Source organism: Callithrix jacchus, chromosome 22 (assembly GCF_049354715.1).
Source record: "Callithrix jacchus isolate 240 chromosome 22, calJac240_pri, whole genome shotgun sequence".
Classification (NCBI taxonomy): Eukaryota; Metazoa; Chordata; class Mammalia; order Primates; family Cebidae; genus Callithrix; species Callithrix jacchus.
Window position 1 is genome coordinate 39,915,661 of NC_133523.1, and position 25,895 is coordinate 39,941,555.

The following is a 25,895-nucleotide window of genomic DNA, read 5'->3' on the forward strand; positions in this document are numbered from 1 at the left end:
ACTTTGGAGACCAAGGTGGGCAGATCACCTGAGGTCGGGAGTTCAAGACCAGCCTGGCCAACATGGTGAAACCCCGTCTTTAAAAAAAAAAAAGAAAACCACCCATCCCTCAGGCTGAGCCCACTGCTCTCCAGTGGCTAATCCTTCCCCAACGCCTCAGTCACAGCACTGCCCCCTAGTCTGCAGCGCCTGCTTACCAGCTGGGCTCTCCTCAGGAAACTGTAAGCTCCCTGAGGATAGGAGCCTCAGCTGACTGAGCTTTACTCCCCTAGCACTCCCCAAGGGGCCAGTGCAGAGCAACAAAGGGGCTCCATAGTAGTAGTTTCCCTATGTGTGTGTGTGTGAAGTGTGAGTCATGGGTGAAGGGCAAGGCTGATGAGGTGAGTTGGGGGCCACAGTAGTGCCTGTGTGAGCTGGAAACACAGGCCCTGGGCTGTTTCTGACTTCAGTTTCTGACTCTGAAACTCCACCTCTCGTAGGCAGCTGTTGATGTTCCATGATTCCAGCCACGACGTGGACGAAAGGTCCCTAGATGTTGACCCTTGGCTTCCTGCCTGGACCCCAGAGGACAGCCCTCAAGGTGACTGCAACTCTCTCGCTCCTCCTTGTAGGCTGGTGTGGGCCTTCCCACACTTCAGTCTGGGGATTTCTATGGAAGAGGGGAGGTGGGAAAGGGAACAGAGATCCCCTAGGCACAGGGAAGGCCTACACAGTGTACCTGCCGTCTCTTCACCACTGCTGCCATGGCAGACATTGCTAATCAATCACCACTCTTTCCTTGAGCCCAGATACTGCCTCAGAATCGTTCTGGGTCTTTTTGGTTTGTTTTTTTGAGACAGGGTCTCACTCTGCTGCCCAGGCTGGGATGCAGTGGCGTGACCTCAGTTCACTTCAACCTCTGTCTCCTGGCTTCAAAGGATTCTCCTGCCTCAGCCTCCTGAGTAGCTGGGATTACAGGTGCCCACCACCATGCCGAGCTAATTTTTGTGTTTTTAGTAGAAATAAGGTTTTACCATGTTGGCCAGGCTGGCCTCGAACTCCTGACCTTAGGTGACCCACATGCCTCGGTCTCCCAAAAGTTCTGGGATTACAACATGAGCCACTGCCCCAGCCTCTTTCTGTGTTTGTTTTTTCTTTTGATACAAGTTCTCTCCCTGAGGCTGGAGTGCAGTGGTGTAATCATAGCTCACTGAGGCCTCCAATTCCTGGCCTCAAGGGATTGTCCTGCCTCAGCCTCTCAAAGTGCTGGGATTACAGGCACATGTCACCGCTCCCAACCTCAGAATCTTTTTTTTTTCTTAGCTCTGACACAGGTCAGACTTTTTTTTTCTTTTTTTTTTTTGAGATGGAGTTTCACTCTCATCGCCCAGGCTGGAATGCATTGGTGCTATCTCGGCTCACTGCAACCTCCGCCTCTGGGTGCAAGCGATTCTGTGTCAGCCTCCAAGTAGCTGGGATTACAGGCACGCACCAGCACACTCAGCAAATTTTTGTATTTTTAGTACTGATGGGGTTTCACCATGTTGGCCAGGCTGGTCTCAAACTCCTGACCTCAGGTGCTCCACCTACCTCGGCCTCCCAAAGCACTGGGATTATAGGCCGGAGCCACCGCACCTGAGCTCAGAATCTTATCGCAGAGATGCAGGTAGTTATAATCAGCCTGTGGGATCTTGCACATTACCATACTGATTTTTTGTTTTGTGGCCATCCCTGACATAATGTCAAACGTCATTTCTCTTCATTTCTTTTTTTTCAATTTTGAGACAGAGTCTCACTCTGTCACCCAGGCTGGAGTGCAGTGGTGCGATCTCGGCTCACTGCAACCTCTGCCTCATGGGTTCAAGTGATGCTCCTGCCTCAGCCTCCTGAGAAGCTGGGGTGACAGGCACCTGCCACCATGCCCAGCCAATTTTTGTATTTTTTCATAGACACAGGGCTTCACTATGTTAGCCAGGCTAGTCTTGAACTCCTGACCTCAAGTGATCCACCCGCCTCAGCTTCCCAAAGTGCTGGGATGACAGGCATGAGCCACCACGCCCAGCTGCCTCTTCATTTCTCTGACCAAGAATTCAAAATGAGAAACTGACATTCGCTTTCCCTAGCATCAGGCACTGTCTCCTCAATGCCAGCTGCTGTGCTGGGGCACAGGATGATCTCTGGCCACAGCTCTGAGTTTGCTGTTTCCTTTCCAGTGAGCCCGCTGTCCCTGGGTCCTCCCCATATTGATGTCTGGAGCACAGCAGGCCACCCAAGTGAGATTCTCAGGCTCAGCCCCAGCCTTTTCAGCTCCCCCGGGAAACTGCTGCCAGATGAGCTCTTGGAGGATGGCACGGAGTACCTGACCCAAGGTGAGGCCTCAGGGCTGGCCCTGAGGCTTAGTTCCTTTCAGAAACATATGGTGCCTAGGCCTTCGCTGGGCCATCCTGGGTGCCCAGGGTGGATCCTGGCTCTCTCTCAAGGAGCTCAGAGCCTAGTGGGGGAGCAACCAAAGGCTGTCGTGGTGAGTGGGTGGCTCTAGAAGCCCACAGCAGCACTTGGGCTCACTCTGTGGGTGGGAGGTGACCCATGGGAGTGGCCTGTGAGCGGGATTTGGACACAGTGTGGGAGATCCTGAAGGAGAAAGCCAGAGACGGGGAGTCCAGCTAGCAGGGACAGCGTGGCCGAAGCTCGGTGCTGTGGTAGAAGCATTCTGACGCCGGCAGCCCCTCTGGTCTCCCTCCCTAGCGGCCCTCTTTGAAGAAGTGCGCCTTGATCTGGAGTCTTCACCTTCAGCCTACATGCAGGAGGCTCCACAGGAGAAGGTAGAAATCCTCTGCCCCTCTGTCCAGAGACCCATCCATCCACCTTTCCACATATACCACTCACAGTTTCATTCACTCATCCACCCATCACCCTTCCAGCTGCCATGCACCCGCCTCCCCACCCACTTATGCTTCTCCTCATCCTTCAAAAAACCACCCATCCTCTGTGCATGTGCCATTGGCCACCAGAGCCGGTTCTGTGCTTGTAGTGAACTGAACAAAAAGGATAAAAGCTAAAAGCTGCCAGGTGCCCATACAAAAACCCCCACATCATTTTATTTATTTATTTATTTTTTGAGACCAAGTTTCCCTCTTGTCACCCAAGCTCCAGTGCAGTGGCGTGATCTTGGCTCACTGCAACCTCCGCCTCCTGGGTTCAAGAGATTCTCCTGCCTCAGCCTCCCAAGTAGCTGAGATTACAGGTGCCCGCCACCACACCCTGCCAATTTTTTGTATTTTTAGTGGAGATGGGGTTTTACCATGTTGGCCAGGCTGGTCTCGAACTCCTGACCTCAAGTGATCTACCCACCTCAGCTTCCCAGAGTGCTGGGATTACAGGCATGAGCCACCGCGCCCGGCCTCCCACATCATTTCACAACCACTGTATGAAGCGAGGTCTCTTGGGGCCCCATTTTATAGATGAGAAAACTGAAATCAAGAGAATGGGCTGGGTACAGTGGCTCACACCTGTAATCCCAACACTTTGGGAGGCTGAGGCGGGTGGAGCACCTGAGGTCATGAGTTTGAGACTAGCCTAGCCAACATGGAGAAACCCCATCTCTACTAAAAATACAAAAATTGGTCAGGCGTGGTGGCTCATGCCTGTAATCCCAGCACTGGGAGGCCAAGGAGGGCAGATCACCTGAGGTCAGAAGTTTGAGACCAGCCTGGCCATCATGGCGAAATCCCGTCCCTACTAAAAATACAAAAATTAGTAGGGTGTGGTAGCACATGCCTGTAATCCCAGCTACTCAGGAGGCTGAGGAGGAGAATTGCTCAAACCTGGGAGGCGAGGTTGCAGTGAGCCGAGATAGCGCAGTTGCACTCCACCCTGGGCAACTAGAGCAAAAGCCCGTCTCAAAAAAACAAAATAAAATAAAGAATACAAAAATAAAATAAAATAAAGAATCCCAGCTATGTGGGATAGGAGACAAGAGTAGTTAGTCTAAGGAGTAGCTTGAGACGGGAGAATGGCTTGAACCTGGGAGGCAGATGTTGCAGTGAGCCGAGACCCCGCCACTGCACTCCAGCCTGGGTGACAGAGCAAGACTCTGTCTTAAAAAAAAAAAAAGTGACATGGGGGGGCGGTGCCAGGCACAGTGGCTCATGCCTGTAATCCCAGCACTTTGGGAGGCCAGTGTGGGCAGATCACAAAGTTAGAAGTTCAAGACAAGCCTAACCAGTATGTTGAAACTCCGTCTGTACTAAAAATACAAAAGTTAGCCGGGAGTGGTAGGGCGAGCCTGTAGTCCCAGCTACTCAGGAGGCTGAGGCAAGAAAATCACTTGAACCCAGGAAGTGGAGGATGCAGTGAGCAGAGATCATGCCACTGCACTCCAGCCAGAGCGACAGAGTGAGACTCCATCTCAAAAAACAAAAAGGAAAAGAGAATGATCCCTGATCCCCAGGAATGCTCAGCTGGAACAGAGACCAAAACCCAAGACTACCCTCCTAGGCCCCTGGACCAACCTCTGTAGCCACCTTGCACTCCAGGAAACCATTGTCCAGTGGAGCAGCAGCCCACCCCTAATCCATGATTCTTCTTTCAGTGTCCCCTCAGTGAGTAGATGAATTGGTGGCAGAAACAAAAACAGACACCAATGGCGGAGTTCTTAGCCCCAGGCACTGCATGGGGTGCTTCTCAACCCTGTGAGGCATAGATTGTGACCACTATTTTGTAGATTAAATAGATGCTCAGACATGTTAAGACTGGCTGGCTGTGGTGGTCCATGCCTGTAATCCCAGTACTTTGGGAGGTTGAGGCAGGCAGATCACAAGTTCAGGTGTTCAACACCAGCCTGACCAACATGGTAAAACCCCTTCTCTACTAAAAATATAAAAATTAGCCAGGTGTGGTGGTGCATTCCTGTAATCCCAGCTACTTGGGAGGTTGAGGCAGAAGAATCTCTTGAACCTGGGAGGTGGAGGTTACTGTGAGCCAAGATCGCACCATGGCACTCCTGCCTGGGCAACAAGAGCACAACTCCATCTCCAAAAAAAAAAAAAAAAGATATTACCCCAACATAGGAGGCCTTCGTTCTAGGGGAATAAAGGGGTACCACTGGTCTCCCATCCCATCTTTCTCCCTCATCATGGCCCAGGACACACCCGCCAAGGCCCCCGAAGATCCTCTGGAACCCCACAGCCTGCCTGGGTCCTCCATCTCGCTGGATCACTGCTACCTCTCCCTGAATGAGAACAGCAAGGCGCCATCCAGCTCCACCCCCAGTTCCAGCTCCAGCTCCAGTTTCAGCTCAGAGGACAGCGACTTGGAGCCCCTGTGGAGGAAACCAGAGGTGAGAGACGTGGCCACGTGCCGGGGCCAGCGGGCCTCTTTCCTCTCTCACCGCCCTCTCCCTCCCCGCAGGATGGGTTCTCAGGTCCTGTCTCCCACCCAAGCGACCCTGGGGGAGGAGAGGTCCCTAAGGTTTAAGCAAAGTCCTTGGGGCTGACTTTGGTAGATCAGGTGCTAGCCAGACATATACCTCTCATTGTTCTCGCTCAGCGGGCGGTAGCAGTGGTCCAGCAAAACAGAGAACTGGGGCAGGCTGTGGGACTTAGGAGGGTCTTCGGGGGCCTTGGAGGGTGTGTCTTGGGCCACAGCGAGGGAGAAAGATGGAGGGGGAGAACAGTGTTGTCCCTTCATCTCCCCAAGACTCAGGCCAACCCTGAGGGCTCCAATGAAGGCGACGAAGACACCACATGGACCCCTAACCGGCAGGCCTCACCCCTGCCAGCAGTTGAGAGAAATGCCAAGAAGGGCCAAACAGTCAGGGCCCCTGGGAAGCCCAAGGAGAACAAGAAAGGCCCCTGTCCACCCCAGATGAAGAAAAAGTGTGTCAACGGCTTCATCATGTTCTGTAGGATGAACCGGAAGCAGTACATCCGGTGGGTATGGTCGTCTTTGGCCCTGGGGAAGGCCCTGCCTTTGCTCTCTGCCCGAAGCCTGGCCATGCTGCTCCCCACTGTCTGACACGATCTGACATTCCCCCTCCCAGACCCCACCGACCCTTCCAGGACCTCAGTTCTCCCCCAGAACTGAACTCGGCCCCATCGTATTGGACAGGGCCCATTCATTGTCAGCACCGAAACCCAACTCAGACTTCAGACTTCAGAAGAAAAGGAAATAAAAAAAAAATTTTTTGAGATGGAGTCTCACCTTGTCACCTAGGCTGGAGTGCAGGGGCGTGATCATAGTTCACAGCAACCTCTGCCTCCCAGATTCTCCTGCCTCAGCCTCCTGATTAGCTGGGATTACAGGCACACACCACCACTCCCGGCTAATTTTTGTATTTTTAGTAGAGACAGGGTTTCACCATGTTGGCCGGGCTGATCTTGAACGCCTCACCTCCAGTGATCTGCCCACCTCAGCCTCCCACATTGCTGGGATTACAGGTGTGAGCCACCAGGCCCAGCAAGGAAAGGAATGAATTAGCTTATATAACCTAGAAAACACGGGTGGGTGTAGACTGCCTTGAGAAGTAGATGGTTTTAGGGATCACACAAGGCTGTCTGGAATCTTTGTCATTTTCGCTCAGTTCTGCTCTCTTCCGGGCTGGCTTCATTCTCTGGCTGGCAGAGTCACCGCAGGAGGCGCAGGCTCGGGTCCTGTCTCCCACCCGAGCGACCTGGAGGACGAGAGGTCGCTAAGGTTTTAAGCAAAATCCTTGAGGCTGACTTTGGTAGATTGGGTGCCTACCCGGAATCAGTCATTGCCAGGCCTGGAGCCAGGGGAAGGGGGACCCCCCCAAGCCACAGTGGAGAAGAGCTGGTTCCTTTACAGGAAGATCTGGATGTGGGGGCCAGGAGCAGTGGCCACAGGTCCCCTGCACTCTCCGGGGATGCCGGGTGCCCCCTTGTGACCCGCCACTGGGTCTAGCTCCCTCTGCCTCCTCAGCTCTAGAGGGTGGTCTTGGAGGCCTCATAGACCCACAGGGCTAGCAAGAGTCCGAGTTCTCAGTCAGGTTACCCCGCTGGCCTCTCCTTACCTCCTCTTCCTTCCTGTCCCAGATTCTGCCCTGGGACCGCTTCCACGGCTGCCACCAAGGAGCTGGCCCAACTGTGGCGGGTGATGACCCAGCAGGAACGGAGGCCATACTGGTGAGAGGCCCTGGCCCGAGGTGTGGGGGTGGAAGGGCCTCCCTGCTCTGGAACCCTGCTCTGTCTCCAGAGCGTTGGGTGTCATGGCATGGGAGACTGGGCATGTTGCCTGTTCTTATGAAACCCTTGGGGGTGACAGGGGTGGAGGAGTGCCCCCCACTGCTAGGCTGGAGAACAGCTAAACGTGGACATGGACCCCCTGCCTCAATCCCTTTGCTGTCTCCACCACACGAGTTACTTGAAGCATGGTCTGATTTTCCTGTCGCTTGGCCGCCTTGCCTCCCCCAAACCCTGGCCTGTCCACCTTCAAGGAGCTGCCACCTGCCCATTTCCAAACTGGCCCCTGAAAAATTGAGTGAAACTCTGAACACATCCCAGAGAGAGCCCTTGGCCGAGTCCCGTCTTACAGACCAGGACTTGGTGGCCCCAAGGTTTGCCCAGAAGAGGATAAAATGGTGGCCCACACTGCTACGGGGGCCACGGGGTTGGGGTGGAGGTGAGACAGGGACCCCCGGAGGTGAGTGAGGAAGCCGGGCTGTCCTGCCGCCATCTCCCCAGCATCAAAGCTCGCAGGTTCAGCCGCCAGCACAACCGCATCGTGAAGCAGGATGGCTCCAGCAGTGACGACGAGGACTGGGAGACACCCAAGCCCTTCTACCAGCTGCTGGCTGAGAAGGCCTTGCCGCTGCCCCCACACCTCCAATGAGAGGGCAGCCCCCTCACCTGCTCCCCTTACCCCTCAGGGCAACGGTGGCTCTTGCTGGAAGACAGGACCCATCAATGAACTTGTCCCTCCTGGGCCTCCAGCCCCTGAGGATGCAGGTCCCCTTAGCCAGGTCCCATGGGGCCAGGGAGGGGGGCACTGATTGGCCCCCACAGCTGGGCACATTTGCCTAGAGCACCAGAGTCGCCTGCAGCTGCCCTGATTCTCCCCCGGGATTATCAGGAAAGGAACCCAAAATGAAATGTGGAGAGTGAAGTTTACCAGCCCCCTGCTTTTTCCTTCCCCACCCCAGAGCCACACGGTTGCAGCCCTGTTCAAGCTCACCTCACCCTACTCCTCCCTCTCCTGTTCTGTTTTTAGGCTATTTATTGTTTTAAAGAAAATAAAGCAAGTGGGACCTTTGTTACCAGCAAGAGACGGGGGGGGGGGGCAGGCCCTCCCAAGTCCCCCTGCTGCCCTCATCTGGAGGCCTGCGGCTGGCAAGAGGCCTCACTGCCCGCCCTCCCCAGCCGCCCTGTGCATCCGAAAGCAAAGCCCTTTCCCCGGGGAGGCAGCAGTGGGAAAGCCAGGTCTCCACTAGGGCTGTGTTTAGTGCTGCTTTGGGCAGGCCCTGGAAGGCACCCCACAGCCCTGGTGGTGGTGTAGTCCACTAACTTTATTTTAATTGAAAATGGAGGCATAACATGTCCTAGAAAAATAAAGATTTAGGATACAAAGGGGACACAGTGGGCAGGGCTGCCCCCGGGGATGAGGGACTCTTTGGTCTGGGTCAGATGTGACGACAAGAGTGGGAGCTGGTGGGGGAAGATCCCCAGCGCCCCACAGCTGCCCCCCACTCTGGCAGGAAATGCCACGCTTGGGAGGGTCTCCAGTCTCGGGTGGGGGCTGCCTGTCCTCTACCTTTGGATTCCAGGCAGTTGTGACAACACCAGCTTTCTATCAGCAGAGCTATTAATAGTGTTTCAGGGAGTGACAGGGAGAAGGCTCTGAAGTCTGGAAGTCCGGCCCTGGGGCAGGGTGTTCTGCTCACAGCTAGTACCAGGTGGAAGGGGCAGGGCCCCTGAGTCAAGACCCCCGAGTCCTCCGTGTATATGGCAGGGCACAGCATGGGGAGGGCTGTAACAGAGAGGCCTCTCATCCAGAAGGGAAGGAGCCCTGGGCAGGAAGTGACCTGGGACGCGTCTCCCAGCATCACCAGGGCTGGGAGAGGCAACCCGGGTAGGACATGGTGGCTGGGGTCTTCAGCAATCGCGTCCAGGGTCTCCCTCCTCCAGCTCCTGTCCCTAAGTCTTCAGCACCATTGTTGTGTGAGGCCACGGGGTCGGGGCCGCGCTGGGTCACAGTTCCAAGGGCTCCTCCACAGGCACTGACTGGAGCTGTGTCAGAACCTTGGCCTCAGCTTCTAGCCCCTCATCAACCTCGCCCCCTGCAGTGGCCCCCAGGAGCAGCCCCTCAGGGTCAGGGTCTGGCAGCCTCAGCACGGTGTGGGAGGCCTGCGTCCCCAGCCCCTTTTCTGTTTCCAGCAGCCCCTCTGTTCCTGCACTTAGTTCCAGCGCTGCTGGCCAGACTGGCACAGCCGCAGGTGACAGCATCAGCCCCTCCGGCGGGGCTGCTGGGAAGCTGGGCAGGAGGCCGGGGGAGTCAGGGGAGAAGGGCAGGCTGGCGCCAGAGGTGGTGGCGGCGGGAGGTGGCTGCTGCGTGGAGAGGGTGCCTAGGGCATGGGCCTCTGAGAGAGCAGGGCTGGGGGCCACTGGGAGGCCTCCCTCAGGCACAGAGATGGCCGTCTCTGGCTTCAAGGGCAGGGCCAGGCCAGGGCCTGGTGGCAGGACCTGGGAGACGAGCATGCTGGTGGGGAAGGTAGCGGTGAGGATGATCTTGCCCTGCTGCACGGCCACACCCGTCACGATGGGGCTCCCAGACACAGGATTGGCTAGGAGGAAGTTTCCTGTGGGGAGAGAGGGGCCCAGCGTAGGTGAGAGCCCTGGGAGAGCCGGCCAAGCCAGGCAGAGGTGGAGACTGTGGCAGGAGGGTGGGCGGAGGGAGCCTTCCAGTGGGGCACTGGGACTTGCCAGGGATGAGATGCCCCCCAGGAGCCCACAGACAGCCCCTCCCTCTCTGAGATGACTGCACCTCCCTCCCCTGGCTCTTACCCAGGTCTGAGGGAAGAAAATGGGGGTACCTGGGGCAGTGGCCGAAGGCAGCTGCAGGGCAGTCACGCCCACCCCGGAGTTGATCAGGTGCACGTTGGCAGGGCCTGCTGCGGCTGCCACCTTCACAGGGCTGCCTGGCCCGGCGGCCAACAGCTGCAGTGGCCCCACAGCTTGGGGCAGGGTCACCACCTGTGAGGTGGGCACCACCTGGGGCAGGTTCAACAGTGGGGAAGTGGGGCTCAGCCCCGTGGGGTACCCTGGGGGTGGGGAGAGTGGCACCACTTGCGGGGCAGCCACAGCAGGCACTGGCCCCGGGGGCAGAGGAAAGGTGGCAGCTGGTGGGGGGCCAGGCACCACTTGGGGCAGGGGCCCTGGGACCTCCTCTCCAGGGGCTGGTCCCGAAGCAGCCACCTGGGCCCCTTTGGTCTCGGGGGCCTCTGGCTGGGCCTCCTCCAGCCGCACCTCCCCTGTCTGAGGGTCCAGGACCAGGGAGGTCTTGGCCTCACTGGCCCCCTGAGGGCTGGGCTGCGGTGGAGGGGCACCCCCGCCCCCGGTGAGCAGCAGCGGGCCCAGGCTGGAGGCCTCGCCCAGGGCCAGGCCATTGATGATGACAGGACCCCCGTTGAGGAGTACTGCTGGGGAGCTGCTGGCAGCCAGGAAGCTCCCATTCACCAGGATGGAGGAGGAGGCAGGGCACGGCGCAGGAGGGCTGGCCCCTGCCAGGAATATGGAGCTCTGGGCTGCTGCCTCGGCAGACACTGGGGCCGCCCCTCTCTCCAGGTCCTCAGGACTTCGGCTGGACTCGTCCTCAGTCATGGGATTCCCATCAGACTCGCTGGCCAGAGAAATGGCTGTTAGCTGGGGTCCCTTAGACTGTGGGGCCTCCTGCAGAGCCAGCTGGCTGCTCTCCCACTTTTCCCAGGCCCAAGCTTCAGCGGATCATTCCAGGAGTTATAAAGCCCCTCTGAGACCACCCAAAACCCGAGGGCCTTTTGCAAGCTATGTGTGGACACCACTGCAGAGAAGCGCTGGGAAGAGGCCCTTGCTCTCCCCATGCCTCGGCCTGGGGTCTTCAGGCTAAGCCCTCAGGTTGCCCTAAAAGTTCCTTGGTTGGGTGGAAAACAGGCGAGTGGCCTGGAGAGAGGGAGGAGGCGCCGCCAGCCCAGTTCCCGGTGCCCTCCCCGCGGGGCGTCAGAGAAGGGAGAGGCCAGCGCTCAGGGTGGGAGGGGAAGGGCTTGGGTTACAGGGAAACCAGAGCTGGGGAAGGTTCACGTTTCACAACAAAGGCAGACGACGGACCACGCTGTCCAGGCCCGGAGGGGGTGTGGGGGCGGGTGGGAAAGAGTAACGGGCAGGGAAGAAAGGGGGCTGGAAAGCAGCTCCTACGCGGGGTGGGGTGGGCACAGGCCCGTCTTCTTTCCTCAACCCTTCTAGTGCGCCGCGCAGTGTGGTCCCCAACACCGATGGGACTTGGGCAGGAGCTCGGAATGGAGCCGCGGTTAGAGGGGACGTGTGCTGGGCAGTGATACCGGGGAGAAGGCTCGGGCGAGTGCCTATGCCGTCCACGCTTAGTCCCCGCGCCCCGCGGGCACCCAGGACTTGAGCGGCAGGAGTCCGAGGACCTCAGCGTGCCGGCCCCAGCAGTGGGCACAGGGGAGGAGAGCTGGTGGACGGGATGTCCCCGGGAAAGTGGGACTTGTGCCTCCCGAGGCCCCTCACCTCTTGCAGGGCGCGCCGCCACTGGCCCCGGTCCGATCGCGCTGTCGCCGGTTCTTGAACCAGTTGCTGACCTGCGTGAGCGAGAGGCCGGTGAGCGTGGCCAGGCGGCGCTTCTCGTCCGGCGTGGGGTAGCGGTTGCCGCGGTAGCAGGCCTTGAGCGCGGCACGGGAGCGCTCCTTGAAGCAGTAGACTGTCTCCTCGCCGTCCCAGATGGTCTTGGGCAGCGGGAACTTCTTGCGCAGTCGATACTTGTCCACTGCGCCCAGCGCGCGGCCGCGGGCCCGCTCGGCCTCGTGGTAGCGCGCGCGCAGGTAGAGGTCCTGCAGGAAGGCGTGGTGGGCGGCGGGGAAGGGGCGGCTCTCGAGTAGCCGGTAGAGCTCGGCGTACTCGCCCCGCTGGAAGGCCACCAGGGCCCGCGCGCGCAGCACCGGGTCGCTGCCACGTAGGCGCTCGGCCGGGGGCAGTGCGCCTAGGAAGCGGCTCAAGCGGCCGGCGTGGCCCGCCTGGAGCAGCGCCTCGCAGACACACGCCACCTGCTCGGGTGAGAAGCGGAGGCCCGTGGGCGGTTCGGCAGCGGCCTCGGGGGGCGACCCGGGGACGCCCGGGGATCCCGGGCCCTCCGCTCCCGCCGCCGCTTCACCCGCCCCGGCCCCGGCCGCTGCCGCCGCCTCACCCTCGGCCGCCTGCAAAGTCTGCAGGAGCTGGCGTGCTTCCTCCTCCTCCTCTTCGGTCGCCGTGGCCGCCACCGCCTCCCCCCCGGCCGCCGGCCCCACGCTCGGCTCCGCAGGCAAGGTAGCCATGTTTTGCAACTTTGGGAAGTTCCTCCCTCCTTCTCTTCCTCCCTTGGGCTTTCCCCAGCCCCCTCCCCCACCTGTCCCCCCTTTTCGCCCCACTCCCCGCGCTTCTCGATCTCCCCAGGCCAACCCTGCGCCCCACAGCGGGAAGGCAAGACCCAGCTCTCCACCCGGTCTCTGTCCCTGTGTGTGTGTGTTCGTCCCTCTCCCCGTCTGTCCGTGATTCTCCCTTTGTTTTCCCTCCGCCTCTGGCCGCGCTTTCGGCCTCCCCCCGCGTGTGCTTCTGGCTCAGGGCCTCAGTTTCCCCATCGGGACAACGCAGAAGGTAACGGGCCGTCCAGGAGGGCTAAGGGCGCGAAGCGTCCGCTCCGAGACTGCGCTTCTGCACGCCTCCGTCTCCAGGGTCCTCTGCAGGCCCCCACATTCCCCATCTCGGCCTGCGCTCCGCCCCTCGGAATTCCCGGCTCCGCAGGGGGGGCGGGTCTGGCCGGGAGGAGGGGCGGGGAACGGGCCAGAAAGTTTGCAGCAACTTTTCTGGAGCTTGCGTCCCCAGAGCGGATGCGCGTGGCGTACGCAGGCGCAGTGGAAGGAGGATGGCCGCGCGCGCTACCAGCCCAGCCCCCTTCTTCTAGTCGCTTGGTGCCGCAGCTGGGCCACAGCTGGGCGTGGGCGGTGCCTCCGGGTGGCCCGCTCACCCTCTATTGGCCAGACGCCAAAGCCCCGCCCCGTGGCTTTTCCTCCCCCACCGCTGATTCGTCCGCTTCACGTCCCGCTAGCTCCTCTCAAACCTTCGGCCGCCTCCACTCGCCTTCGGATTGGCTCGCTGCGCAGCCTCCTGCCTAAAACGCAAACCGGGGACACTGCAGAGTCCAGGGCTTTGGACAGATGGAGGGCCTTTTATTCGCGAGGGTCGGGAGTGGGGTCCTAGGTGGGGAAAGACAATAAATACCGAGGAATGTCGGGGTCTCAGTGCACCCAAAACGTGGATCGGGGTGTTGGGGGTCCTGCAGCCTGTCAGCGAGTCGGAGGACGAGGTCAATAAATATCCAAACCGCCAAGGCGGGTGGAGCCGGCTGGGGCTCCGAGAGCGGCGCACGTGAGGAGAGGGGCGCGGGATCCCCCGAAAAAGCGGGGTTGGCAAAAGCAAATATCCCGAGTAAGCGGGCAGAGGTCGCGCCGGACACTCCCTGGAGAGCAGGGCATCATGCCCAAGGGGGATTTGCGGTTTCCTAGCCGAAGTTGGGTGGGGGGTGCGTGGAGGGTGGAACACGGACAGCCCGACTTGCCGCCTTTTCAGGCTCGCAGTTTGCCCATCCACGTCGTGGCCTCAGCCTAGCCGAAAAAACGAAGTGGCCTGCGATTCCCCCAGCAGCAGTAGCAGCAGCATTCCCGGCTATAAGGCCCCCTCGAGCCCTGTTTGCCGGCCGCGGAACCGGCTCCTCCCTCCCCGGCCACCAGGGTGCGGGCCCGGATCACAGGACTGGAACTGGGCGGAGACCCACGCTCAGAGCGGTGTGAACTGGCAGGCGGTGGGCGCGGCTTCTGTGCCGTTCCCGGTGCGCTCAGTCTTCCAACAAGGCCCCCGAGTCGAAGAGAGTTCTAGGGTTCAGGGGGCGAGGGCGGCTCCAGGACGGCGCCAGATTGGGGTGAGTTGGCCGGCGTGGGCCACCAACCCAGCGCAGCCCAGGGTGGCGGCACTAGCCAGAGCAGCGGCGAACAGGAGCAGGGAAAGCGCCTCCGATAGGCCAGGCCTAGGGACCTGCGGGGAGAGGGCGAGGTCGGCACCCGGCACGGCCCTCTGATTGGCTCCTGGAACTTGCCCCGCCTACGCCCATAGGTGGGCCCGCACTCCTCCCTGCTCCTCGCCCCCCTCCCCAACAGTCTGCAGTTGCTGTTAATCCACTCGCAAGCCTCGAATCCCCTCCGAACTTGTCATTGGCTGCTTCCTAGCGGCCTGTGTTGATTCGCTGCCCGAGGATCCTGCCTCCCGCGGTGGGACCAGCCCCGCAAATGCGCAGCTAAGCGGGTGGCACTGGGCGGGTGGAGCTAGGGGCGCGGCGGCGGAGGGGGGGGCGTGGGCAGCCGGACGTACCCTGGCAGGGAGCAGCAGGTGGCGGCGGTGCATGGGGCCTGGCCCCACCAGCGGGCACTGGCCCAGAGCCACGGCCGGGGGGCCATCTAGCTGGAGAGAGAAGGGACAGGTGACCCGATCGGAGCCCAGCCCAGCCCTCGGCGGTGGGGCGAGAGACAGTGAGGGGAGTCGAGGCCGGGGAGGTTATCTAGGGAGATCCCAGAGGGGATCTGGTGAGACCTGAACCGAGGGAGATCTGGGACTGAATGAAGGGCTTCTCCCCTCTGAAGTCGCAAAGAGGTAGGGTGAGCCCTGTATCTGGACGGGGAGACCAGGAGCCAGGGAGGGAGTCTGCAGAGTGGGCAGCAGGTCTGAGGCAGGGAAAAGAGAGGGGTCTTACATGGGAAGGTGGATCCATGGCCCGGGGACTGGGGACCCCCGTGACAGCTGGAAGGAGAAGAAAGAGGCATAGGGCGCGTGGAGGGGCGAAAGAGGGCAGTGGCGCGGCGTGCCCCAGCATGGGTCCCTCTCCTCCCCCAGGTGTCCATACACGCCCCCACGAAGCAGACGGCCCACCTCCTCCCGGCCCTCGGGAAGGGGACGCTTGAGGGACTTGCCTGTGGCTCCCTCTGCCTGCAGCAACTCCATGCGCTCTTGCAGCTGCCGGACGTGCGCCTCCAGGTCCCGGTTCCGAGCCTCAGCCTCGCGTAGTTGACTGTGGGGAAGTAAGGACGGTGAGTCCGTCTGGGCTGGACGAGAGGGGCTGCCAAGGGTTGCCACAGGCCCCGAGCCCCGACCCTGACCTGGCGAAGTTCTGGTTGGCCGTGCGGATGGCTTCCATCTCCCGGCTCAGGCTCTGCCGGGTGAGCACTTCCTCCTCCAGGGCCTCCTGGAGCTCCCGCAGCGTCACCTCGGCCTCAGCCTCCGCCGCAGGGATAACAGCTGGAACTGCCACTTCGGCCTGTGTACGGGAACCAGGCTTATGGCTGCCTGTGGCTCCTGAAAGACTCAGGACTTGGGCACTGGTTCCAGGCGTGGGATTCTCGCTCGTCCCCTACTCCTCCACCCTCTCAGGATTTCTGGAATCGCCATCGCTTCTGCAATGATCCAAGCCCCCTCCCTTCCCTACTCCCCTCAGCCCCAGCCCTGAGTCTGGTCCCCTCAATCAACATAGGGACTAGAGGGCTAGTCCTAAAACACTAACACAACTTGACCCTGACTCTCTGCTTCTCAAAATCCCTCCAGCTCCCTAATGCCCTCAGGACAAAAGGTCTTGCCGGTTGTTTTCTGCTGGCCTCTTCAGCCATCTCAGGAATGATTCAGCCAAACTATGTGACTTTCAGGAACAAACCAGGATTCCCACCTGCCCAAGGCCTTTGCCCTTAAGGTCGTGCCTGACCATCTGGCACTTTTCTTTTTCACCAGCTCTCAGTTCAAAGATAAGCTCCTCAGATCCCCTGCAACACACACACCCTTAAACGCCCTGCTGTAACTCCTTCAGTAAGCTCCCAGAGGGCCCCACAGTGCACCCCACCCAGGAAGCCCTTGCCTTTTCTCTTCTGTTTGTCCCTGATGGACCCTCCCCTCTACCAACTTACTGTTTCATCTGGTGGGGACACCGAGGGCTCCAGGCTGGGCGCTTGTACATGTGGCTCAAGCAGCTGCTCAGCCTCCAGTTCCATGGGTGTGGGGCCTGGGACCTCACTGTCCCTGGGGAGAGGAGGAGGGAGTAGAGAGGGAGACAGAATGCTGATTCTTGAACGGAGAACCAGGAACTCCTGGCCTGTGGATAAGGGGCAGCTGCTTCAAAGACCACCTGATCCGAGGAAGGGGAGCGGCAGAGTGAAGAGAACAGTCCCAGGTGGGCTGACAGCCCTTCCCCTGCTTACGAGAAGCCCTGGCCTTGGGCCCCTGGGAGCTGCTCTTTATAAACCTTCTGCAGGAACTCAGGGTCCAGACCCCCATGTTCTAGGGTCAGTTCGTCTCCTCCTTTGACATGTGACCTCTGCAGACCTGATGAGGGAGACTGCTTGACTCTGGCCACCTCCACAGATGTGGTCCTAAGACTGGGAATGGGACCCTAAGATGGCGACTCCAGGTCAGCACACCCTGCTTAGCTGTGGGAAGGGGACAGCCCCTCCCTGGGGTAAGAAGTGGCTGTCCCCTACAACCCAGCACTCTCTCCTGTGGGAACATGGCTCAGGACCTAGCTATCCTGGACATGCACCCGGGTCTAACAGAGGATGGGTTCAATCCTGTGGGTTCAGGCCCCACAGCGGTTCAGAATCGAGTTGGCATTCATTAACCGTAAGAAATGGCATTTGTAATGTTTTCCAGTAATAAAAGCTGATTAGAAAACCACCTGTTCTCGTAGAAAAGGTAGTATGGAGAGAAAAAAAACCCCACCTGTTCTACAGTAGTTAAACATGTCTCTGTGCACGTGAGCCAGGGACCACTGCCGTCTGGTGAGCTCACAAGATACTGACTTCCTTGTCCTTATCTGTATTTTGTGATTGTGATCAGCAATGCATGATGTGTATGGCCTCACACTAGCCCCAGCTGGAACCTATCATGCCTCACTGAAGCCCCAAACTCCAGGCTCAGGTGAGCCTCCTACTTCAGCCTCTTGAGTAGCTAGGACTGCAGGGACAGACCACCATGCCTGGCTGAATTTTTTCAATTTTCTGTATATATATATGTGTGTGTATATATATTTATTTATTTATTTTGAGTCGAAGTTTCACTCTTGTTCCCCAGGCTGGAGTGCAATGACGTGATCTCAGCTCACCGAAACCTCCATCTCCCTGGTTCAAGTTATTCTCCTGCCTCAGCCTCCCAAGCAGCTGGGATTACAAGCATGGGCCACCATGCCCAGCTAATTTTGTATTTTTAGTAGAGATGGGGTTTCCCCATGTTGGTCAGGCTGGTCTCAAACTCCCAACCTGCGGTCGTCTGCCCACCTCGGCCTCCCAACGTGCTGGGATTGTAGGTGTGAGCCACCGTGCCTGGCCAGCTCTGAGCTTTTAGAAATGAATCTAACATTCTGAAGTACATATATCTGAGATTTTAAGGTCCTCCAACTCTGGCTTCTTAGGAGTCCATGTTCCCAAAACAATAAGGTTCCAAGACTGATCCTGTAACTCCTGGCCACCGAGGAGCAGGCCCCGGGAAGCCCAGGCAGCCTGAGGGCCTCTGGAGACCACCCAGGGTCGTGCTTACCTGAGGGCCATGCAGGAGTAGGAGTAGCCCACGAAAGGCAGGTGGACCCCCAGCGGCGCACCTTCCTGAATGTCCGACAGTGTCTCCTGCGCAAGACACAGAGATGTCATCTGCAGTCCTCAGGGTGGGCCCCTTACTACTTTTTGATCATGGCTTACGTGTTCCCCCCAAGCCAGCCCCAACTCAAGGTTTATCTAAAGTGGCCCCTCCATCATTTTTTTCTTTTTTGGTGACACGGAGTCTCGCTCTGTCACCCAGTCTGGAGTCCGGTGACACGATCTCGGCTCACTGCAATCTCTGCCTCCTGAGTTCAAGCGATTCTCCTGCCTCAGCCTCCTGAGTAGCTGGGATTACAGGCACATGCCACTACACCCGACTAATTTTTTATATTTTTGGTAGAGATGGGTTTGACCAGGATGGTCTCAAACTTCTGACCTCAACTTCCACCCGCCTGGACCGTCTTCCAAAGTCTTGGGGTTACAGGCCTGAGCCACTGCACCTGGCCATTTTTTCTTTTCTTTTTTTTTTTAAATGTAGACACGGGTCGCTCTACGTTGCCTAGGGGTCTCCCTATGCTGCCCAGGTTAGTCTGGTTACAAACTCTGGGCTTAAGCAGTCCTCCCACCTCAGTCTCCCAAAGTACTGGGATTACAGGTATGAGCACTGTGCCCAGCCCACTTCTTTTTTTTTTTTAGATGGAGTCTCGCTGTCTCCCAGCCTAGAGTACAGTGGCACAATCCCATCCCACTGCAACCTCCACCTCCCAGGTAGAAGTGATTCTCCTGCCTCAGCCTCCTGAGTAGCTGGCATTACAGGCATGAGCCACCACGCCTACGTTTTTTACTTTTATTTTAAAATTATTTATTATTATTTTTTTGAGATGGAGTCTCACTCTGTCTCATAGGCTGGAGTGCAGTGGCGCGATCCCGGCTCACTGCAACCTCTGCCTCCTGGGTTCAAGTGATTCTCCTGCCTCAGCCTCCTGAGTAGCTGGGAGTCAGGCTCCTGCCACCATGTCTGGCTAATTTTTTGTATTTTTAGTAGAGACAGGGTTTCACCATGTTAGCCAGGATGGTTTCAATCTCCTGACCTCGTGATCCACCTGCCTTGGCCTCCCAAAGGGCTGGGATTACAGGCATGAGCCACCTCACCTGGTAAGTTTTGTATTTTTAGTAGACACAGGGTTTTACCATGTTGGCCAGGCTGGTCTCAAACATCTGACCTCCAGTGATCTGCCCGCCTCAGTCTCCTAAAGTTCTGAGATTACAGGTGTGAGCCACCTTGCCCAGCCTATTTTTTAATTTCAATGTAATTTTATCTTATACTGCACTCCAGCCTGGGCAATTTCAAAGTAATTTTATCTTACACTGTCTCTCTGTTGCCCAGGCTGGAGTGCAGTGGCATAATCCCAGCTCATGCAGCTTTGACCTCCCGGGCTCAAATCATCCTCCATGTTAGCCTCCAAAGTAGCTGAGTATTCAGACATATGCTACCACACCCACCCAAATTTGTATACATTTTTGTAGAGACAGGGTCTCACCACATTGCTCAGGCTGGTCTCGGACTCCTGGACTCAAGCAATCCACCCGATTCGGCCTCCCAAAGTGCTAGGGTTACAGACGTGAGCCACTGTGCCTGGCCCCACCATTTTTTCTTGAATCCTGTTGCTTCCCTTCAGGGCACCTGCCACACTCTCCATAATTCTCTAATTCTCTAGACTGCAAGTGGGTGAGGGCAGGGACCAGAGCTGATCTGGTCAGTGCTGCATCCCAGAATTGTCTGGAAAAGGGCACCCATAGCCAAGCAAGCATTCCACAACAGCTTGTTACATGGTGGAGAGAGGAGTCCTCTCCTGCTTCTCATCCCTCCAAGTCTCAGCTCTGAAGCTTCCCCCTCCAGGAAGCCCTCCAGGACCTTCCTTGCTGAGTCAGGAGCCCCCCACCACCTGCACTCCGTTGTCTCAGCCCTGATCACTCTGGAGCCTCTCTGTCTAAGGCTGGTCTGCGTTCCCCCACTGGACTGTAAGGCTAGGTCACTGCTGGGTCCTCAGCACTAGGTGAGCACAGAGCAGGTGCTCTGGGGAGAGAGTGATTCAGGACCCCAGGAGGGAGGCACTGTCCTTACTCCAACTTTATAGAGAGGGGATGGGGAGGCTCCCGCAGCCAAGCAGGGGCCGCAGGTACCTACCCCGCCCCCGCTCACCATGGCAGTGAGCCCGTCCTCCACCAAGTCGAAGTTGCATGTGTCGGTGGCACCTTCGAAATCCGGTGTAAAGGGGGGCATGCTGTCCCGGAGACCATCCCAGTCGAGGCCAAAGAAAAAAGGATGTGTCCGGAAGTCGCCTGCTCCACCCCGGCCCAGCCGTATCTCCGGGGGACAGAGGAGCTGCTGGATGAGGTCTCGAGCCTCCTCAGGGACCCCTTCATCTGCCAGCGGCAGAGAGAGGTGCTCCTGCTCAGAGGAAGAGGGAGAGGAGGTGATAGCCTGGGAGCGCCCACGGGGAGAGGTCAGGGCTCTCTGGGGCTGCGCTCACCCTGTAGTGGACAATCTTGCCGTAGGTCTCTGCCGTGGAGTCCGCGTAGAAGGGCGTCTGCCCATAGAACATTTCATAGGCGAACACGCCTAGCGCCCACCAGTCACACTCGGGCCCGTAGCTGCCTGTCCCAGGCCTACCGCCCACAGCCTGCAGGATCTCAGGGGACAGGTAGTCCGGCGTACCCACAGCCACCATAGATCGCACCTGGACCAAAAGGAGCAGAGCAAGGCTCAGACCCATCCCTCTGGGCCCTTCTTCCAACCACTCCCGAATATTTATCCCCTCCCTCTGCCGGGTCTAAAGCTCCGCCACACAATGCACACTTAGGCCTGGGTCACCTCCTCCTTCCCCTCCAAATCCAGTCCCGCCCCCACACTCTGTGCCTCCCATCCCTCATCAGCGGCCTGAATTGCTCTGCAGCTGGCTCCGGCTCACCGTTCCATCAGCCCGCAGCTTGAGGCAGGAGCCGAAGTCAGCCAGGCGGATGTGGCCGCAGCGGTCCAGCAGGATGTTGTCGGGTTTGATGTCCCTGCACCGAGGAAAGAAGGGTGGGAGAAGTGAACCTCCCTCCCGTGGTCCCACCAGGCTCCGCCCCCTCTGAGCAGTGCCGCCTGAAGCCCCACCTCCTCGAGTTCTGCTCCTGTGGGGATTCTACAGTTCTGGACCCTACTCCCAGGCACCTCCCTCGTTGGGCTCCAACCAAGGAGGTCCCTCTCTAGGCCCTGCCCTCTTTGGGCTCCGACCTTCCAGGAACCCTGCCAGGGAACAAGCTTGCTATCCCCCCCGCCCCAGCCCTCAGCCATTACGCGCCCACCTGTGCACGTAGCCGAGCCGGTGCACCGAATCTATGGCCATGACAATCTCGGCCAGGTAGAAGCGCGCCATCTCGGCCGGGATCCGCTCCCCAAACTTGCTCAACAGCGTCAGCAGGTCCCCGCCCACGTAGTACTCCATGACCAGGTACTGAGAGGGGGTGCGTCATGGGTGGTCGGTAGTCCCCCGAGGCCCTGATTCATCACGGATGGCCGGGACAACCACTCCCAGAGACACCCCATCCCTGAGCAGAGACCTGCAGCCCCAGCCCAGAGAGAACTATAGAGATCTGCCGGGCCAAATCAGGCCACCTGCGGCCCCGCTCCCCACGCCCCGGAAAAAAACACAAAAAACCTTTCCCGGGATGTCACTAGGCAGATTCACTCCCCTTGAGAAGTTCTGGGAAAAAGAACCCAAAGACCGCTCAACACCCAGAGAACAGGTCCCAGACACTCCTTGCCTAGGCAGTGGCCTCGTTAGAATTCCGAAAGAGCCATCCCATTCCAGATAAGAGACTATCCCAACATAGACATCTTTATAAAAGAGTCGCCCCAATCGGCCCCAGAAACGGGCAGTGAGAGACACCATCCCCGCCCCAGATAAGGAAGGCCCCTCATCCAAGTGACACACCCTCTTACCGCACACAGACTCTCCCACAGGCGTCTCCAGGCAGCGCCCCCAATCCTAGAGCCTCCTCTCCCCACCTCCTCGTCCAGTGACAGCACGGGGTTCTCTCCCTCTTCCTAGTCACCCCGGCCCGGAGCTCACCAGATAGTTCTCATCCTGGAAGGCGAAGTGCAGCTGCGTAATCCAACGCCGGTCCCCATTCACCAACACGTCCCTCTCCTCACGGAAGCACGACACCTGCAGGGCACCCGAAGGAGCTGCAGCCGGAGAGGGGGCGCGGACCCTCAAGACCCCCACGCCCGCCCCGCCCCTCACCTCGCCTCTCTTCAGCATGTCCCACTTGTTCATGATCTTCATGGCGTACACCTGGCCCGTCTGCTTCATTTTCACCACTGCTACCTGAGGCCGATATAGGGTGATAGGGTGGAGATGGCGGGAAAGCAGAAGGGCTCGCCCAGACCCAACTCCACCTCCGCCAGCACCCAGCCTTGGCCCCGCCCCATCTACCACACCACGCCTACTTGTCCCAAGCTCCGCCTCCAGCCCGGCCCTATGTTCTAAGGCTCGGTCATTCATCAATTTCTAAGACCCCGCCCCACTCCCCATAACCCGCCCACCACTAGTCAACTGGGACTCCCTTCCGGCTCAGGACTCACCTCGCTGAACGCCCCGCGTCCGATCACCTTCAGAATCTCAAAGTCCTCCCTCTGTAGTCGGACCTCCTTAAGCCTCCCCACGATGGGCTCCGCTGGGGGTGTGGCGGGGGAAAAGAACTGAGTGTCACCAGAAAGGGCACTGGAGACCAGGGGGAAAGCCCCACCCTCTGTCCCTCTGTCTCCCCTTCTCTCTGCTGCTCAGCTTCACCCTAAAACTATCTGCCTCCCAAGGACATAAACACTGTGTAAGGTTCTGGGAACCCAAAACTGTCCTCCCATAGAGGTGAGGTGCCTGGGAAGCCCTTAAGGGGACACGGCATTGGGCCAGAGGGCTCCAGGGTAGTGCAAGAGGGCAAGGGTGGGGTAAGGAAGTCTGTAGAAGGGCAGACCCTGAAGAACAGGGGGAGAAGGAAATAAGACGCAGCCCTCCACTCTAGGTGCAGCTGGGGCCCCACCCCGACGTTCTCATGTAGTATGTACTGGGTAATGGCCCAGACGTGGGGTTGTATCCAGTACCTCTAGATTGAGATGCAAGTGGTTCTTGAACCACACTTTGGGAAACCCTGGATTTGGGGCTGGGGGAAGGAACGGAACAGGGAAACAAAGCCAGCATGGTCACACATCCCAGACTCCAGTGCTCCATCCCGGCCCATCTCACTCCCATCCCTTATTAACAGATGACAATCAGGCTCCCAGAAGTCAAGGTCCTCAGACTAGGAATGTTAAACAGAGCAGCTTGGGTGGGGGACAGGCTCGGGTGGAGGCTCAAGGCTCAGAGACAGTGGGGACAGGGAGACCTTGAGTCCCAGGGGTGGAAGAAGTGGAGGCTGGATGGAGAGAGGGGTGAGTATGGGAGGGGAGACACAGTGGGTTCTGGAGGAAAGAGAGGGGCCCTGGAGGGTTCCGGGGGTCCTGGGAGAGTGGGCCAGCAGGGACGAACCAGCCAGCGCCGAGGACGGGGGAGGGAGGAGAGAGCCAAGACATTGAGCCCTTTTAAGGCAGCGGGAACCCAGGCCCCCTCCCCCGCCCCAGGCTTGGCAGGGGAGGGGCCGCAGGATGCAGCTCGGGCCACAAAAGGAGTGCTCCTCCTGGGAGAGCCAGACCCCTACTGCACCAAGTCTCAGTTTACCCTGCCAGCCCAACTTCATCCCCTGTTAAAGGGAGGCCAGGAGAGTCATTAAGGTCTAGGGGAGGTTGGGATAAGGTTTTTCTAGAGGCTGAGTAGCCTAACCTTTCTCGGCTTCCATCTTTCCATCTGTGAAATGGGAGGAAGAGGAGAAGGAACCAGGTCTAGGTCAGAAAGACGTGGGACACAAGAAGAAGCAGGGGAAGGTGGAGAGTCAGGAAGCAAGAAGACAGTGGCACACATAGGCCAAAGACCAAGCGCCAGTCACTGAGGGCCGGGCATGTAGGGGCTAGAGGGGCAGGGTGCTGGGAGTGACAGAATCCAGTGACCAGTGAGCCCGAGTCCAGGACTGGGGGAGGAGGGGGACAGACAAGGCAGCTGGCAGTATGGGAAGCATCCTCCTTCCAGCCTTGGCCCTAGGCCCTGGAAAGAGGGGGATTTGTGGGACAGCTGGAAGGTTGGAGGCCCCGGGCCAGGAGAACTAAAGGACGCAGGGAGCCAGGATGGGGGTAATGGCGGCTGACCTGCACGGCTCATAGGGACAAAGGCTTTGGGGCTGGGGGGTGGGCGCAGAACCTACAGAGAAAGGAGGCACACCCAGAAGAACCCAAAGTTGTCCCCCAGGCGCTGGTGGTGCCTGTCTGCAAAGCTGCTTCTCCCCGAGGGCCCGAGTGAGTCACCGCCCTCCCAATGCCTGGGCACCTGTTGGGGCAGCTGGAGAGGCTGGCGCCGAACACCTGCCTGTTGGCTGCACCCCTGGCAGCTGCCCCATGCTGTTCCTCCTGGCTTGCCCCAGGCTTCAGAAACCAGGGGAGAGGGCCATAGGGCCAACTTTTGGGGGCAGGGTCCCAGGAGAGGGAGCTTCCAGAATGACCCTGGCCCTGACCCTGGGGTGGGGTGCAGGGAGGCCATGGGAGGCTGTTGGCAGCCTGGCCTGCTGTGACTCCTAAGCTACGGCTCTGAGTCATAGCCGCCCTGCCCTCTGCTGACCTTACTCTGCCCCTTCAGGGTGGCACAGGGCAAGGAAATGTTGCCCCAGGACCCAGGTCTACACTCTGAGCCCCAGGATGGGAGGATCTCCCCATTCCCATCCTGCCATCCTGACCCCCAACAGCCAGGCCTCTGTGCCCAGACCCATCTCCTGCCCCACCTCCACCCCGCCTGCAGGAGCCCCGAGGGCAGGCACTCACCCCACTGCAAGAAGTCGGCCACATACTTGTCCTGGGCCAGTTCGGAGGCGCCCAGCTCCTGGTGGACGCCCAGGAGAAGGTCGAGCAGGGGCTCCAGCCCCAGGAAGCCGGGGTCCAACACCAGCTGCTGGAGCCGCCTCAGCCGCACCTCGGCTGACATGTTGGACAGGCAGCACCATGGCCCCTCCCCGGGCCGGGGGCTCGGGGTCCTCCTGTCACAGGGCCAGGCAGCCCCTGTCCAGGACCTGGAGTCCTGGTTGCATGTCTGCCTGTCCCCTGGGCCTCTCTGGCCACTTCTCTCTGCTGCTGAGGCCTCCTCCTCCTCTTCTCCCCACCCCTTGGTCCAGCCCCACTCCCGCCTCCCAGCCTTAACCCCTCACAAGCCAGCCCCCCAAGCTCCCTCCTTCCAGGGCCCTGCAGAACCCTTTAGTGCTAGAGTAGGGGGGACAGATGAAGAATCTCAACTCTCACACTGTCATCCCAATGAAAAGGTTGAGCACAGAGGAAGCTACAGGTGTGACAGATTCCAAGAAGAACCCGCCCATTGCTGAAACAGGGCCAATCAAGGCTGAGTGACCCAGTAGCGATCAACCCCTTGCTCCCAACAAGCTCCAGAGCTGGGGGTTAGGGCTGGGTGGGAGAAAGGGGTTGAGGCCTGGGAAGGGGCCGGGAGGCCAGGGCAGCTTCTTGGGTGACTCAGAGACAGATTCCAACTCAGACAGTTAAATTTAGCCCTCTGGGTCTCCACTTTACATGTTTTTTTTCCAGGAGGTGGGGAAGGGGTGGTGAGGAGAGGTGGCACCCTTGGAGCCTGAATGGGGGTGACCTGCTACCCAAAGCTTGGGGGAGGCCAGTGGTGGAGCCAAGCCCTCCTCAGGCAAAGGAGACCCCAAAATAGCTCCTTGGCCCCTGGCCGGGCAGCCACATTCCTGCCCAGGCTGGGATTAGAAACAGAAACATTTCGGGGGGTGGAGGGTGGAGTGGGAAGACACACTCCCTACAGCTCCAAGAGCCAGGAGGGATCTGAGCTCTTTTTTCCAGGGTGGACAGCTCTCCAAAGTGGACACCAGCCGGCCTGGGGTGCCCGGGCCTCGGCAGGGCCAGGCCTGAGAAACTAGGAGGCAAGGACGGAGGAGTCCCACCTGGGCA

General features: G+C 59.0%; 3 protein-coding genes and 1 long non-coding RNA gene across 18 annotated transcripts in view; 2 read left to right on the forward strand and 2 right to left on the reverse strand.

Annotated features, from left to right (window-relative positions):
- MEIOSIN (meiosis initiator) overlaps nucleotides 1-7,962 on the forward strand; it is a 28,625-nt gene extending 20,663 nt beyond the window's left edge. For all 3 annotated transcript variants that reach the window (XM_035287159.3, XM_078360166.1, XM_078360167.1), the window contains exons 8-14: nucleotides 480-580; nucleotides 2,193-2,348; nucleotides 2,725-2,801; nucleotides 5,123-5,317; nucleotides 5,677-5,909; nucleotides 7,032-7,121; nucleotides 7,680-7,962. In XM_035287159.3, the coding sequence (XP_035143050.1) occupies nucleotides 480-580; nucleotides 2,193-2,348; nucleotides 2,725-2,801; nucleotides 5,123-5,317; nucleotides 5,677-5,909; nucleotides 7,032-7,121; nucleotides 7,680-7,827 (1,000 nt within the window). In that variant the 3' untranslated portion in view covers nucleotides 7,828-7,962. The remainder of the gene's footprint in view (nucleotides 1-479; nucleotides 581-2,192; nucleotides 2,349-2,724; nucleotides 2,802-5,122; nucleotides 5,318-5,676; nucleotides 5,910-7,031; nucleotides 7,122-7,679) is intronic.
- Nucleotides 7,963-8,479: 517 nt separating this feature from the next.
- Nucleotides 8,480-12,918, reverse strand: SIX5 (SIX homeobox 5). The gene is made up of 3 exons (XM_002762249.6): nucleotides 11,715-12,918; nucleotides 10,025-10,830; nucleotides 8,480-9,790 (listed from the first exon to the last, which is right to left on the reverse strand). Exons 1-3 carry the CDS (start codon nucleotides 12,512-12,514, stop codon nucleotides 9,183-9,185), a joined length of 2,214 nt encoding a protein of 737 aa, XP_002762295.1. The 5' UTR covers nucleotides 12,515-12,918; the 3' UTR covers nucleotides 8,480-9,182.
- Nucleotides 12,028-16,940, forward strand: LOC144580810 (uncharacterized). Its single transcript, XR_013530988.1, has 2 exons — nucleotides 12,028-12,506; nucleotides 15,120-16,940. It is a non-coding gene; the product is annotated as an uncharacterized LOC144580810 (long non-coding RNA).
- DMPK (DM1 protein kinase) lies at nucleotides 13,385-25,034 on the reverse strand. Of its 13 annotated transcripts, none has more exons than XM_078360164.1 (16): nucleotides 24,747-25,034; nucleotides 22,947-23,005; nucleotides 22,431-22,522; nucleotides 22,090-22,173; nucleotides 21,916-22,011; nucleotides 21,149-21,297; nucleotides 20,770-20,863; nucleotides 20,332-20,538; nucleotides 19,986-20,249; nucleotides 17,799-17,884; nucleotides 16,178-16,289; nucleotides 15,383-15,540; nucleotides 15,197-15,294; nucleotides 14,980-15,026; nucleotides 14,601-14,686; nucleotides 13,385-14,267 (listed from the first exon to the last, which is right to left on the reverse strand). In XM_078360164.1, exons 1-16 carry the CDS (start codon nucleotides 24,923-24,925, stop codon nucleotides 14,108-14,110), a joined length of 1,971 nt encoding a protein of 656 aa, XP_078216290.1. In that variant the 5' UTR covers nucleotides 24,926-25,034; the 3' UTR covers nucleotides 13,385-14,107. The 13 variants fall into 13 exon arrangements, with proteins under 13 accessions (XP_078216290.1, XP_035143049.3, XP_035143039.3 ...); XM_035287158.3 differs by having other exon boundaries at nucleotides 14,601-14,690; XM_035287148.3 differs by lacking the exon at nucleotides 22,947-23,005 and having other exon boundaries at nucleotides 20,001-20,249.
- Nucleotides 25,035-25,895: the final 861 nt, after the last annotated feature.

Bases quoted from the DNA above. Each gene is read 5' to 3' on its own strand.
- SIX5 (XM_002762249.6), bottom strand. From the start codon at position 12,514: ATGGCTACCTTGCCTGCGGAGCCGAGCGTGGGGCCGGCGGCCGGGGGG. The intron at 10,831-11,714 runs GTGAGGGGCCTC...TTCTCTGGCCAG, and splicing joins GGCGGCGCGCCCTGCAAGAG to CGAGTCTGATGGGAATCCCA. The intron at 9,791-10,024 runs GTACCCCCATTT...CTCTCCCCACAG, and splicing joins GCCTTCGGCCACTGCCCCAG to GAAACTTCCTCCTAGCCAAT.
- DMPK (XM_078360164.1), bottom strand. From the start codon at position 24,925: ATGGTGCTGCCTGTCCAACATGTCAGCCGAGGTGCGGCTGAGGCGGCT. The intron at 22,174-22,430 runs GTGAGTCCTGAG...TATCGGCCTCAG, and splicing joins GACGCGGGGCGTTCAGCGAG to GTAGCAGTGGTGAAAATGAA. The intron at 14,687-14,979 runs GTAAGACCCCTC...CTCTCCAGCTAG, and splicing joins CCATGGATCCACCTTCCCAT to ATGGCCCCCCGGCCGTGGCT.